This window comes from Rutilus rutilus (assembly GCF_951802725.1).
Source record: "Rutilus rutilus genome assembly, chromosome: 5".
Taxonomy (NCBI): domain Eukaryota; kingdom Metazoa; phylum Chordata; class Actinopteri; order Cypriniformes; family Leuciscidae; genus Rutilus; species Rutilus rutilus.
Window position 1 is genome coordinate 25,209,875 of NC_140213.1, and position 14,255 is coordinate 25,224,129.

The 14,255-nt window shown below is 35.5% G+C and overlaps 1 protein-coding gene across 1 annotated transcript; it reads right to left on the bottom strand.

Annotated features, from left to right (window-relative positions):
* Positions 1-367: 367 nt before the first annotated feature.
* LOC311291113 (extracellular calcium-sensing receptor-like) lies at positions 368-6,493 on the bottom strand (the record flags this gene model as incomplete). The annotated part of the gene is made up of 7 exons (XM_084409987.1): positions 368-1,281; positions 2,469-2,592; positions 2,688-2,915; positions 2,993-3,799; positions 3,968-4,256; positions 4,413-4,570; positions 6,365-6,493. 7 exons carry the CDS (start codon positions 6,491-6,493, stop codon positions 368-370), a joined length of 2,649 nt encoding a protein of 882 aa, XP_084266113.1.
* Between the last annotated feature and the right edge of the window lie 7,762 nt (positions 6,494-14,255).

Consider the following 14,255-nt stretch of genomic DNA (forward strand, 5'->3'; position numbering starts at 1 on the left):
AGCATGTCAGCCAATCACAGCAGTGGGCGTTTACACTGAAGTCTCACAGCAGACACACCCCTTCAAACAGAGCGTTCAAATCAGAGGCTAAAATCAGGCTAGGATATATGCCTTTTATTTCTAAATTATAACAACTTTTGATCTAAAAAACATACTAACATTATAAGGGCACCCCAGGAAACATTCTAAAATAATAAAATAATCCATGCAATGGGACCTTTAATGTTTGACTATGAATATTTCCATATCACACAACAAACTACTTTGTTGATGTTTATTTAAAGCATATTAAAAAGTGCAGATTCATTTTTTTCAGGGATTTGTTCCACTTCTCCACCCTGTTAATTTTTTTGTACTCCAATAACTATTAATGGATATCATTGGACATCTTTGCCATTACATGCTTTTTAGTGTTCATTTCAGGTTTAAGTAAAATTACATAGCACTTTGGCAAGAAAATACAGAACAGTAAACCAAAGCTAGAGACCAAAATGGCAAATATTTCCACAGCTACAATGAATTTTCCAGGAGAACTGACGTAAGCTGGGATAAACGTGATCCACACAGCACAGAATATGATCATACTGAATGTGATGAATTTAGCTTCATTGAAGTTGTCAGGCAGTTTCCGTGCTAGAAAAGCCAAAATGAAGCAAAGGACAGCCAGGAGACCAATATAACCCAACACAGTCCAGAAACCAATAGCTGAACCTAAATGACATTCTAAAATGATCTTTTCTTGGTAATGATTCATGTTCATATATGGAAATGGTGGAGCTAATATTAACCAAAATGCACAAATAAGCACCTGTATGAGTGCAAAGGAAACAACACAGAGTTTTTGCTGTAAGGGCCCAAACCATTTCATAACATTACTTCCTGGAAGTGTAGCCTTAAAGGCTATTAACACTACTATTGTTTTCCCAAGAACACAGGAGATACAGAGGACGAAATTGATCCCGAATGCTGTGTGACGCAACATACAGGACCACTCAGTGGGCCGACCAATGAAAGTAAGTGAACAGAGGAAACACAGAGTCAATGAGAAGAGCAGCAGGAAGCTCAGCTCTGAGTTGTTGGCTCTTACTATAGGTGTGCTTCTATAAATATAGAAAATAATCATGATTACTATTGTGAAAAAGACCCCCAAAACAGAAAAGAATGCTAAAAATATCCCCATTATTTCAAAATATGACAAGAATTCAATTTCTTTTGGGAAGCAGGAATCTCCTCTTGTATTTGACCACTGTTCAGTAGGGCATTTGAAGCAATCAGTTGAATCTAGAAAAAAAGAAAATCAAGTGTAAATTAATTCTATGTAAAACATTAATTGAGCATTGACTCCAATTTTGTGACAAACCACATCTTGAAAGAATTTTTGGTAGCAATTTATTTTACAGTGTGCTTGGTACAAATATTGCATGTCGTTACTTACTATAGAAATAACTTTATGCATAATTACATGCAAATAACCTTATACCAAACCCTAATCCTAACCTTATAGTAAGTACATTTTAGGGTGACCAGACGTCCCAAAAAATTCGGGACAGTCCCGAAATCTAAGCTGTTCCGAATCCCGAATCTGGCCCTAATTGTCCCGAAAATTATACTACAGCAAAATCTTGAGTAGTTATTGTCTGATAAAATATTAAAAACTATCCGTGGAGGTTGAGTCGTCCTGGAGCCAGCCCCTGCCAGCTGCTCATTGGCTGCAGCATCTTTTTTTCTCTTTTTTTGAAGTTCTACAAAGATACCATTGGCGTGAATTTATATGCATTGATAAGCGAGCGCAAGTTGCAGCAGCTGCGGGGACAGTGAATGTGCAGGCAGCCAGTCTTAAAGGAGTGATTGATTGGTCGCGGCACTGTGTGCAAAAACATACTTTGGTCTAATGTCTGATGTCAGGTTACACAAAGCAAATCATCTACACAATTATTTAGTTTTCTTATTTAATGACCGACAATTTAGTCGTAATAATAATTTTGGCATAAGGCTTATTAGCGTTAGGCTATAGCCTGAAAGGTCTGATTTACGCACTGCTACAACAGTCATTGTTTTTGTTTTTTTCACAACGACATTTGAGTTCATGATTTTAATAGTGTTTTTTTGTGGCAGACTAAAGAATAATGACAGACTGTTGATCTTTGAATAAAAATATGTTTGGTTCAGGTTTGAAATTCATTATCTTTTATTATAGGCCATGTAGTCTAATATCATAGTAGGCCTACCCCACCAAAGAAGCCCCCAAACCCCCCCACCCCCATCCCTACCCCATCCCTACCCCATCCCTACCCCTTCCCGAATTTCAGCCAATCTCATCTGGTCACCCTAGTTAATTAATATAATATAATAGTACTAGAATGTATAATTACACTATAACAAGGACACCTTAAAATAAAGTGTAACCTTTTTTTTTCTTTCTTTCTTTCTTTAATTTTAACAGGTATTTTCATTACATTCTTATGTACCTGTTTTGTTGCTAATCTCTCCTGGTGGGCATAGTACACAGTCAAAACAGCAGATGGGTCTTCCTTTCTGAACCGCTTTCCTGGTGCCTGGAGGACAGCTCTCACTACACACAGACACAGGCACCTGCAAGATAACAATATAAGCATTATAATATTTACTTTCTTGGCAGTTTTTTTTTTTTTAAGAAAATAAGGGAAATGTATGAAAAAAAGCTCTACCTGATTTTTTCCTTCTCTCCAAACTACCTGAACATTATTCATGGAGAACCGTTGACCTTTAGGCAAAGAGGCATCATAGTAGCCAATAGTTCCCACCTCTAGTTTGCCTTTATTAACTCTTTGTAGATTGATCAGCTCATATCTCGCTGGTGAATCTCCGTTGCTATCAAAAAAGACATTTTCACCTCCAGGTGTGGTGAAATTTATGGATTGCAAAGAGTTTAAGACCTTCAGAATGCAAATGAAATTAAAATGTTAGTTTCTGCAGGCCACTTGATTGTATATATCGAATTATCTGATCTTACCTGCCAAGGCTTTATTTCAATAAGTTTTAGACAAGTGGCATTAGGAATGGAGCTTTTGTTTTGCTCACATGAGACAAGATTATTAACTGCATGAGCTACTGCATAAACAGCTTTATATATATTGTTTGAGAACCTTAAATCAGTCAAGTCAGTGAAAGAGTTTTGCACATCTCTCAGATTCTCAGAGCCATTACACCTCATTCTTATTTCACTTGGAGACAAAGAACAGTCAAAAACATGTTCCCAAAAGTCTTTAAGAAATTTGCTATTAGAAAATTGAGAGGGGTTGACGTCCTGTAGAAAAGGGCCTAGTCCAGGTATCTGAGCATTGCGGACAGCGAATCCTATAGATCCAATCAGCAAATTGTGGCCTTGGCTATCTGCTAGAGAGTCATCTGTGATCCAGGCATCACTTCCGATCCACTGCAGTCCTGTAATGTTCTGTATGAATAGCTCATCCACCAGTATCTTTATTTCTCTGTGTGACATGAAGGCTATAATCACCTTAGATGTGGAGATTCTGATAATATTCACCATTCTCAATATTTCGTGGTATGGACCGGTACTTTCAAAGGCTTCTGAGTATTCAATGCACACTCCTTCCTCATTAGCAGCCGTAATAAAAGTGGCTATCCCGTTTATTCCATAATCATTTTTATTGCTTAACACCCCCACCCACATCCAGCCAAAATGACTGACCAGCTGGGCCAATGCTCTGCTTTGAAAGTAATCGCTGGGAATAGTTCTGAAAAAGGAGGGATACTCCTTTCTGTTGCTCAAACAAGCACATGTAGCAAAATGACTGATCTGTAAAGACAGTGAAAGAGAGTGAAAAAAAAATAGTTAATTTATAACTTTTGAAATAAATCTGCTAAAATATTTATAATCAAAATAGTGTCTGTATTTGAAATTGCAACATGGAAACTTATAATTATAACTATACATTCAAATTAATAAAGAGAAAATATAGCTTACCACTGGTATATTAAATCTTCCAACGATCTTTGCAATGCTCATAGTTGGTGTTGATCCAGAATGTCCAATAATGGCCAGGACTGTTTGAGTTTTAGTGCAATTTGCTCCTGTTTTTGACTGCTCTAAACCGTTTACTAATGTCATTGCAGCTCTTAATATGTCTGTGGATCCACAGTCATTGTAAATTTTGTATCCCAGTTTAATTCCAGGGAGAATATCTGTGTCTCTGTTTATCTCATCTATTGCAAACATCATTGTGTGAGCAAACTTGAATTCCCTGAAACTGAAACTTAAGGGAATTTTCAGTCAGTCAAGCTGTATTTTTAATTAAGATAATTTTTGCTTAATAACTAATAACCTGTTTTGTTTAGAAGGTTTAGGGATGCACAAATTTATCACAATAAATATAAGAAAAAATTAAATCATGGTACTAGCACATACATACTCTTTGCATGGACGTATTTCTGGCATCTTTGTAAAGTAATCTTTGTATCCATCTTGTCCAGTGCGAAAGGAGAATATACCCCCAATTATCAGGTCTCCATCTTTCTCCAGGTCAGACAGCACCTTGTGCCCCTGTGGCGTGCAGTCAGGCTTTTCTGCCTGGGTTAACAGGACCATCAAAAGCAGTTTAAGTATCAGCATGGCAGTTCTGATTCCTGCCTGTTGTCTACCACCACATTTATACAGTGTGAGAAGCCCAAACAATCATGGCATAATTTCTCTCAGAGGACTGATAGTAACAATCATAGTTTATCCTTCTCTAAGCAAAATTTTGTAGACACTTGTATTTTCTTAGATAATAAAAACAATTTCTTATTTTCATTTTTATGATTATTTGCTATAATTGCTCACTTTATGAGCACCAAATTCGAAATGCAGTGATAGAACTAACTTTAGTATAATGCATATACAACAGTGGGAAGTCGCCATCTCTGTTTGAAACCTGAAATTGCAGTTATTTATGGAGGTATCTTCTAATGGCCAGAGGTAGGACCAAGTCATTGTTTTGCAAGTCACAAGTAAGTCTCGAGTCTTTGCATTCAAGTCTCGAGTCAAGTCCCGAGTCAAGACAGGCAAGTCCAAGTCAAGTTGCAAGTCCTCGAGTTTAAGCTTCAAGTCTTAAACAAGCCATTAGTGCTTTTTGCACAAATTAGTGTCTCAGTGTTAATTACTATAGTAAATGAAATGTATACTAATTTATCTCAGGAAGGCTTTTAAAGGGCACCAGTTTAATTTTGATCTCAGTTCAATTTAGGGATTGTTGTGTGACAAAATAAGGAAAAGGCAGTGAAAAAAAAAACAATTTTATTGGTAACCGAGTAACAAAGGCAAAATCATTTCATAGAAATAACTGCTACACATTTTGTATGTGTGTGAGAATTAATGTGTCTATGAGTGTATCTAAGCCATTATTTGGAACCTAAAATAAACAGAATAAGAAAACATCTGTGAGAAACACAGATGCATAAGAAATAACTGCTACCATACCACACTTTACAAGTGAGAGAGGAAACATGCAACATGGATGCAGACAAATTCATGAAGACAGTCATTTAAAAAATGCTGTGCTACCATACTTAATACTAAGAGAAAGTCAATGTGAGTGAAATGAATGTTTGAGTCAGTGAGGGTGATTGATCTTTTCTTTGGGCACTATGATGCATTGCACTTGCAAAAGATCAAATTGGCCAAAAGTCATTTGTGCATCATGCCTCCATGGCTGAAAGCACGCTCCACTGGAGCACTAGAGGCAGGCACTGCCAAGACCCTGATGGCCACTCGGAATAGTGCAGGAAAGGTGTTCTTGTTTAAAGCCCAGAACAAGAGGGCATTCTGTCCTTCACATATGTCAATGTAATGACTTAGTTGATGTGCTGGAGTGGTCCCAATGTTTTTCCTCTGTCTCTTATGATATGCTGCAAACAGCCCCACCTCATGTTCAGGCTGTTGACCTTCTTGCTCTTCAGCTTCAAAACAAGCAGCCGGCACATTCTCAGCAGCATCTTGCAAGATCAATTCCGGTAAAGGATATGCACAGCAGAAACACACTTTTATATATTAATTAATATTAATAACAAACATATTAATGTTGCTAATTATGCAGTTAGTTAAAGTGAAAATCGATTACCTAAAAAAAATAATTTAGCATGATAATATTTACCCTTCACTTTTTGTGCAACCACTTCCTTGATTTCAGGACTGACCAGCACATGGTGCTCCACCCACTGCAGTGAAAAAGCTGGATCCAAGATGGGCTGCTTTTAGGTAGACTGGGTCTGAAAATGGTGCAGTAGTATCTTTTGCGCTTGTCATTTTCACATTGATGAAGATTCCAAGGAATCTTTTGATCAGGGAAGCTTGCAAACTTCTGACCTGGCTGCTTAAGAAACAGACCTGAGATTTCAGCTTCTCCAAGTGGTGATTCAAAGAAAGAACAGATAGAACAACAGAGCTGATGGTGACAATCTTCTCCCCCTGTGTCAAATCTGTTGCCTCTGCAAACGGCTTCAAGATGTCCACCATCTCCTTTAACTGAATCCACTCCAGTAGTCAATACAACCCACCACCTGTCAAAAATGATTGATTGACAGGTGCCCCGCCCCGCCCCTTCCGGTGACAGATGTCCCGCCCCTTCCGGTGACAGATGACCCGCCCTTTTGGCATAGGATCAAAGGGGTTTGACAGCTAGTTTTGATTTTTGATTGATAGGTTGACAGTTAGTTTTGATTTTGATTGACAGGTTGACAGTTAGTATTGAAGTCTTTTGATTGACAGGTTGGCAGTTAGTTTTGATTGTTTGAAGTCTTTTGATGCCTTTTGATATGGACAGAAAGTGTTTTAATAATTATGTCATGGCTATGACAGTTAGTTTGAAGCCGTTTGATGCCTTTTGATATTGACAGAAAGTGTTAATCGTTTGAAGACACTGTGATTAAACAATATGTTATGGTATCTGACAGAAAGTCTGATTGTTTGAAGTTGGTATAATAATAATAATACGTCATGGTATCTGACAGAAAGTTGAAGCCTTTTGAACATGACAGTTAGTGTCTGTGTGTGTGTTTTTGAAGTTGGTATCACACAGGATCCTCCTATTCCTGAACGCATCTGGGCTGTACTGTGAAAACTCATAAGGATAAACTGTGGAAGTTTATCTCACACAAACGTTGAAAAGCCTTTCAGTTCTTTTAAAACAATATAAATGATTCTAAAATAAAGATCTTACTAAAACCTCACACCAAAAGTTTAAATAAAAAAATGCAATGAGTCTCTCAACCAGAGGCCCCAGCTCGTGTCTCTGTGTGTGTGTGTGTGTGTGTGTGTGTGTGTGTGTGTGTGTGTGTGTGTGTGTGTGTGTGTCGTATGAGTTGAGAGAGCCTTTAAAAAACTCTATGGTCTATACTTTGAATATAGGTTCATTTGGTAACAATTAGACATTGGAAACCATATTATTTACCACATTTCATTATCGATGTTCAAAGTGGTTTACAAAAAAATTAAATCATTGGTATTAAAATGGTATTAAACCATTTTAGAAAAGGAAATAAAAATACATGATACAGAAATAATCTGAATTAGAGTATGCGTGTTTGTGTGTGTGTGTGTGTGTGTGTGTGTGTGTGTGTGTGTGTGTGTGTGTGTGTGTGTGTGTGTGTGTGAATGAGTGAAATATTCCCTATGGAATAGTTTTTATAAAAGAATAAAATCACAAGTAGGCCTATCTCTTATCATGTTTGCGCTCCTTTTTAAACAGCTCATGTGACTGTGACGTTGTGGGAAGGGAGGGAGGGAGGGAGTATTCCCACGTGATGTCATTTTTTACACACACCCTTAAATCGATACTGACCTCTCAGCTTTGAGAGGGGTGTGTTAGGGGGTGTGGTCTCTTCGAGCCGTTGCATCGGTTTTCTTTGGTCATTTAAGTTCGACCACGGAGATGACCGGTTGTGTTTTCTATTTGGGAGCTTGAAGGGGGTGTGGGAATTTCCCACGGTGACAGCTGTTGGGGCGGGGCTAGGGGCGGGGTTTGTGTCTGTCTCTCTGTAGGCCTCACAGAACTTCATTTCTGGCTGGCCTCCGGAGTGAGTAGACGTTCTCCACTCTGCTCCAACATAAGGAAACACTTATATATTTTTTTAAACTCTGAGTCCTTTAACGAATGGTATGTAGAAACATAAGACTTTTTAACAATGTTTGTGTTTTATGTAAAAGTTTTACAAAATACTATGTGAAAGTTAAATGCTTACAAGTCAACATTTTAAAAAATGATCTTTTTGTAAATGAAAAAACTTGTTTTAATGTTTTAACATCTTGAAATAACACTAACATAAAACAAACTAAAATTGCATTTTTTCTCTAAAAAGAGTTATTAAAAAATGAGTTAGTGTTATTTCAAGATGTTAAAACATTAAAACAAGTTTTTTCATTTACAAAAAGATCATTTTTAAAATGTTGACTTGTAAGCATTTAACTTTCACATAGTATTTTGTAAAACTTTTACATAAAACAAACTAAAATTGCATTTTTTCTCTAAAAAGAGTTATTAAAAAATGAGTTAAAGTTTTACAAAATACTATGTGAAAGTTAAATGCTTACAAGTCAACATTTTAAAAATGATCTTTTTGTAAATGAAAAAAGTTTTTAATTTTTTACCATCTTGAAATAACATTAACTCATTTTTTAATAACTCTTTTTAGAGAAAAATGCAATTTGAACTTATTCCACTGTTGTTTTAAAAGTGATGAATGTACATCTGTCTTCTTTAATAAAAACACTGATCTCACACTCTGACTATGTTTTTATTGTACATTTCTTTAAAAGTTTTAATATACACTGTTTAGAACTACTGAGCGTGGGAATTTTCCCACGCTTTAGATGCTCAACCCCTAAGGAGGTGTGTCACAAGTCCGATTTTCCCACGGTGTACGTACAGCCCATAAGTGGGAGGAGCTAGCGTGGGAAAATTCCCACGGTGTACGTACAGCCCATAAGTGGGAGGAGCTAGCGTGGGAAAATTCCCACGGTCAAAAGGGGCGGGGCTTTGAGGGCCATAAAGCAATAAAACTGTCAGTTTTTTGACGTAAAAACTATTTCGAGTCTATTCTCTCTCTCTCTTAGGCTAATTTATTTTTTTATTTGATTTAGTTTTTATGTACAATTTATTTGTTTTATTTGTGTTTCATGTATATATGTTTAGTTTCATTTTTCAAGCTCACTTGCACTCGTTTGTTTAAATTCATGTAAAAAAATTTCATATGTATGTTGAATGTTACAGTTTTATACACTTAAATATTGAGCAATCTATAGCCTAATTCTTTTTTATATACACTACTGGTCAAAAGTTTTAGATCGGTAAGATTTTTTTATGTTTTTAAAAGAAGTCTCTTCTGCTCACCAAGGCTGCATTTATTTGATTAAAAATACAAACAAATACAGTAATATTGTGAAATACTATGACAATTTAAAACTGAATTTAACTACTAACTATTCAACTAAAGCTGAATTTTCAGCATCATTACTCCAGTCTTCAGTGTCACATGATCCTTCAGAAATCATTCTGATATGATGATTTGATGATCAAGAAACATTCATTATTATTATCAATGTTGAAAACAGTTGTGTACAAATTTTCATCAAAATTCTTTGATGAATAGAAAGTTCAAAAGAACAGCTTTTATTTAAAATAGAATATTTTCTAACATTATAAATTTCTTTACTGTAACTTTTGATCAGTTTAACTCATTCTTGATGAATAAAAGTATTGATTTATTTTATTTCTTTCCCCCAAAAATAAAATAAAAATTCTTACTGACCCCAAACTTTTGAACGGTAGTGTTTAATGTTACAAAAGCTTTAGATTTCAGATAAATGTTGTTCTTTTGAACTTTCTATTCATCATAGCATCATGAAATAAAAATGTAAAAAACTGTTTTCAACATTGGTAATAGTCATAAATGTTTCTTGATCATCAGATCCTCATATTAGAGTGATTTCTGAAGGATCATGTGACACTGAAGACTGGAGTAATGATGCTGAAAATTCAGCTTTGATCACAGGAATAAATTACACTTTACTATATATTCACATAGAAAACAGATGATTTAAATTGGAATAATATTTCACAATATTACTGTTTTTGTTTGCATTTTTTATCAAATAAATGCAGCCTTGGTGAGCAGAAGATACTTCTTTTAAAAACATTAAAAATCTTACTGACCCCAAACTTTTGAACGGTAGTGTATATGAAGAGTTCAGATGCAAAAGCCTCTAAGTGCCATCTGAAATTTTCTTCTTTCTATCAAGCTTGTATATTTAAGTTCAGTAAATTCACTTAAATGGCAATGAAAATGACCTATTATCATTTAAGTGAAATTACTGAATTTAAATATACGAGCTTGATAAAAATTACCATTCTAGAAGAAAATTTCAGATGGCACTTCTCACTTATAAATATGAACTCTTCATATATATATAAAAAAATGTATGTACAATTCATACTTTTTTTTTTTTGAGTTTCATGTAAATATGTTTTCATATGTTGAATACTATACACTTAATACACATTTATAAACTTAAATATTGAAATTGTCGTCTCATGTGCTTTCTCTTCCTTCATAAAATTGTAATGACAGTTTTTTACTCCAGTGGGGCCAATTTTCATGATCTTGCCTAGGGCCCCACAACCCCACGGGCCGGCACTGCTTCTACCACGGCTGATGATGTTAAAATTCATATTTGTTTTTAGAATATGATTTTTCCACCATCGAAGTAACGTTAATAACATTAACAGCATTAGCTTGGATTGGCGAGTTAAGTTAATTGGCAGTTGCCAGCCAAAATTGATCAGCATCGCTTGACTCAAAAAAGAAGAAGATGAAAATACTGTTTAGATGTATATATTTATTATAGTGTGCCTAGCAACACCTTATGCGAGCTCATTTTCTGCTGGTGCGACAGTTTGTTAGCGCTCGCACTGGTGCCCCAGAATAGTATGTTAACTTATCATTTGCGCGTCGCACTGACCATTAAGTGCGCGATTCGCTGCGAGATCCAGGGAGAAACGTTTGAATTAGCTTATTTATTCTGTTACATGATGTTACATAGGGCTATATGTTGACCTCAGGTCATCACTTATTTATTCTTACATTATGTTGTCCTCAGACCATCATATGAATATGTTGACCTCAAGTCATCACTGATTTATTCTGTTACATGATGTTGTCCTCAGACCATCATATGAATATGTTGACCTCAAGTCATCACTGTTTTATTATGTTACATTATGTTGTCCTCAGACCATCATATGGATATGTTGACCTCAAGTCATCACTTATTTATTCTGTTACATTATGTTGTCCTCAGACCATCATATGAATATGTTGACCTCAAGTCATCACTGATTTATTATGTTACATTATGTTGTCCTCAGACCATCATATGAATATGTTGACCTCAAGTCATCACTGATTTATTATGTTACATGATGTTGTCCTCAGACCATCATATGAATATGTTGACCTCAAGTCATCACTTATTTATTCTTACATTATGTTGTCCTCAGACCATCATATGAATATGTTGACCTCAAGTCATCACTGATATATTCTGTTACATGATGTTGTCCTCAGACCATCATATGAATATGTTGACCTCAAGTCATCACTGATTTATTCTGTTACATGATGTTGTCCTCAGACCATCATATGAATATGTTGACCTCAAGTCATCACTGTTTTATTATGTTACATGATGTTGTCCTCAGACCATCATATGAATATGTTGACCTCAGGTCATCACTGATTTATTATGTTACATGATGTTGTCCTCAGACAATATAGTAAAATGTGTTCCAAAAATGGCTTTCCTGATGGTATAACCTCACAGTAGACCTATCTGTAAAATAATCATATTTATAAGAAGTATTTATCATTGCTTCTGTATTTAGGCTAAAGGACACCAAGTGGCAATAAGAGCACACAATGGAAGGTATGATTTTTACTTTATTTAATGTAATTTAACCATGTTTCATTTTTAACATGTTTTCAAATCTAACACAATGTAGGCCTATACCTTCACCTTGCTGGCGGTTGGGGGAGAGGCTGATTCTTTGTAAGCTACAAGAGAAGCAACTTCTCACAGCATCTTTTTATAAACATACCTTTGCAATGTTATCAGATGGGCATTTTAAATTTTATTGATTTAACAATAAAACATTTGTTTATTTATTTATTGACCATTTTAAAACCCAATGTACTTGCAAAATGTGTAATCTATTAATTATTCTTCATCCTTGTAGATGTTAAGGCATTAAGGTGTCTCCAAAGTAAAAGGCCAAAGTTTACAATAGGAAGTGTGGGGCCATATAATATACAAGTCGAAAGTTTCAAAACTTTAATGGAGGACAACGAGGTTTCTGACGAGGTAACTTAATATCCTTATAGTAAGCTATGTAAATTCTTACCCTACCACCAAAACAAACAACAATGGCCTCTGACTAGCATTTAGCCTTCAAATTTATTTTGAAGTTCTGCATGGTGTTCACGAAGACATTTATTTGCTAGTCAGATGCTGAAAACACTGAAATACAAACAAACTGGGAAATTAAGCCCAGAATGCATACAAATAAATAACATGCTTTGTGTGTTGGCTCTTGTCTAGCACCAAAACATGCCTCCAACATCTGGGCATTTTGTACCTTAAAGGTCCAGTCTAGAACAGGACTGATGATAAATTACTTATATATTTCTATTTTACTTAAAATATAGAGCAGGTCAATTCTTTTACCTCACATTTTTCCTTGAAATTTTCAGGTCATGGATTCCATATGTAATGTCCGGTAACGCTTTAGATTACAGCCCGGAAAGTACTGCGTAATTAAAATGAAAGTACAGTGTAACTTTCGGTAATTACAGTGTACCTATAAAGTACTTATGTGTAAGTATAGGGGAACAATATGTAAAGTCTTGGGAATAAAGGTGTAACAACCAGGAAAATACTGCGTTATTAAAACGAAATTACAGTGTAACTTTCGGTAATTACAGTGTACCTATAAAGTGCGTACGTGTAAGTATAGGGGAATAATATGTAAAGTTTTGGGAATAAAGGGGTAACAACCAGGAAAATAACAAATTATTTAGGCAAATTATTTAGACTGTAAGTATTCCAGTTACAGGGTAAGTATGACATTGCGGGCTGTAAATTAAAGTGGTGTTTCTTACCCTCTTGTTTCATGTAGTTACAGGGTAAGTTTGACATTGCGGGCTGTAAATTAAAGTGGTGCTTCTTACCCTCTTGTTTCATGTAGTTACAGGGTAAGTACAATAAAAAACACATGTACACACACAATCTGACATCACTTGGAAAACCTTTATTTGAAAAACAACTTATTTCAAAACAGATTTACAACATATTACACTTCTTATTTATTTAATTTATTATATATATTTTTTTAAATCAACTTTTCATTTCAAATTCTAAAGTCCTGACAGAAAGTAGCATGTTTTGTCCTTTTTTGTTTCTCTTGCATGGCTTCCTCCTCCTCTTGGTCCTCCTCTTCTTTTTCTATCGTTCCACTGATTAGCCTAATCTTAAGGAGTCTTTTTCTATTCTGTATTATGTATTAAAAGAAAATACAGTAGCCTACACCCAGAAATGTTCTCATAATTTACTCATCTTTTCGCTACCGACCAACTTTCACCAGCGGTACGTGCATGAGAGTCGGCTTCATAGGGGCGGCTTGAATGGCTTCGCGTTTGGTGAAGCTTTAAGCGTTCATTGCATTCTCGCGGGAGTTTGATGTGAAACGTGCGCGAGAACTGGTGTCTCTGTTCTTCTGCATGGTTTGTTTTTCATTATTATTATCTGTTATTGTTTGTATTTTGTTGTGAGCAATAAAAAAAACATTTAAAAAAATAATAATTCAACATTGGTTTTTCGGTGCGCTTACGTCACGCTTTAAGCCTCTGTTATACTCCAGTTTGGACGCGTACACGACAGCTGCGCACAGCTCGGACGCGGACAACTTGTATTTATACTTTCTCTCAACCCTCTCGTGAACGCGCAGGTGACAGTTGGTCGGAAGCGATAGTCTACAGTTTAAAAATTTAAAATATTTGGTATTTTTCTTACAAACGCTTATCGTTTCACTTCAGAAGAAGAGGAACAAGAGGAGGAGGAAACCAAGCAAGAGAAACAAAGTGCTGTAAATCCGTTTTGAAATAAGTTGTTTTTCAAATAAAGTTTTCCGAGTGATATCAGATTGTGTGTGTACATGTGTTTTTATTGT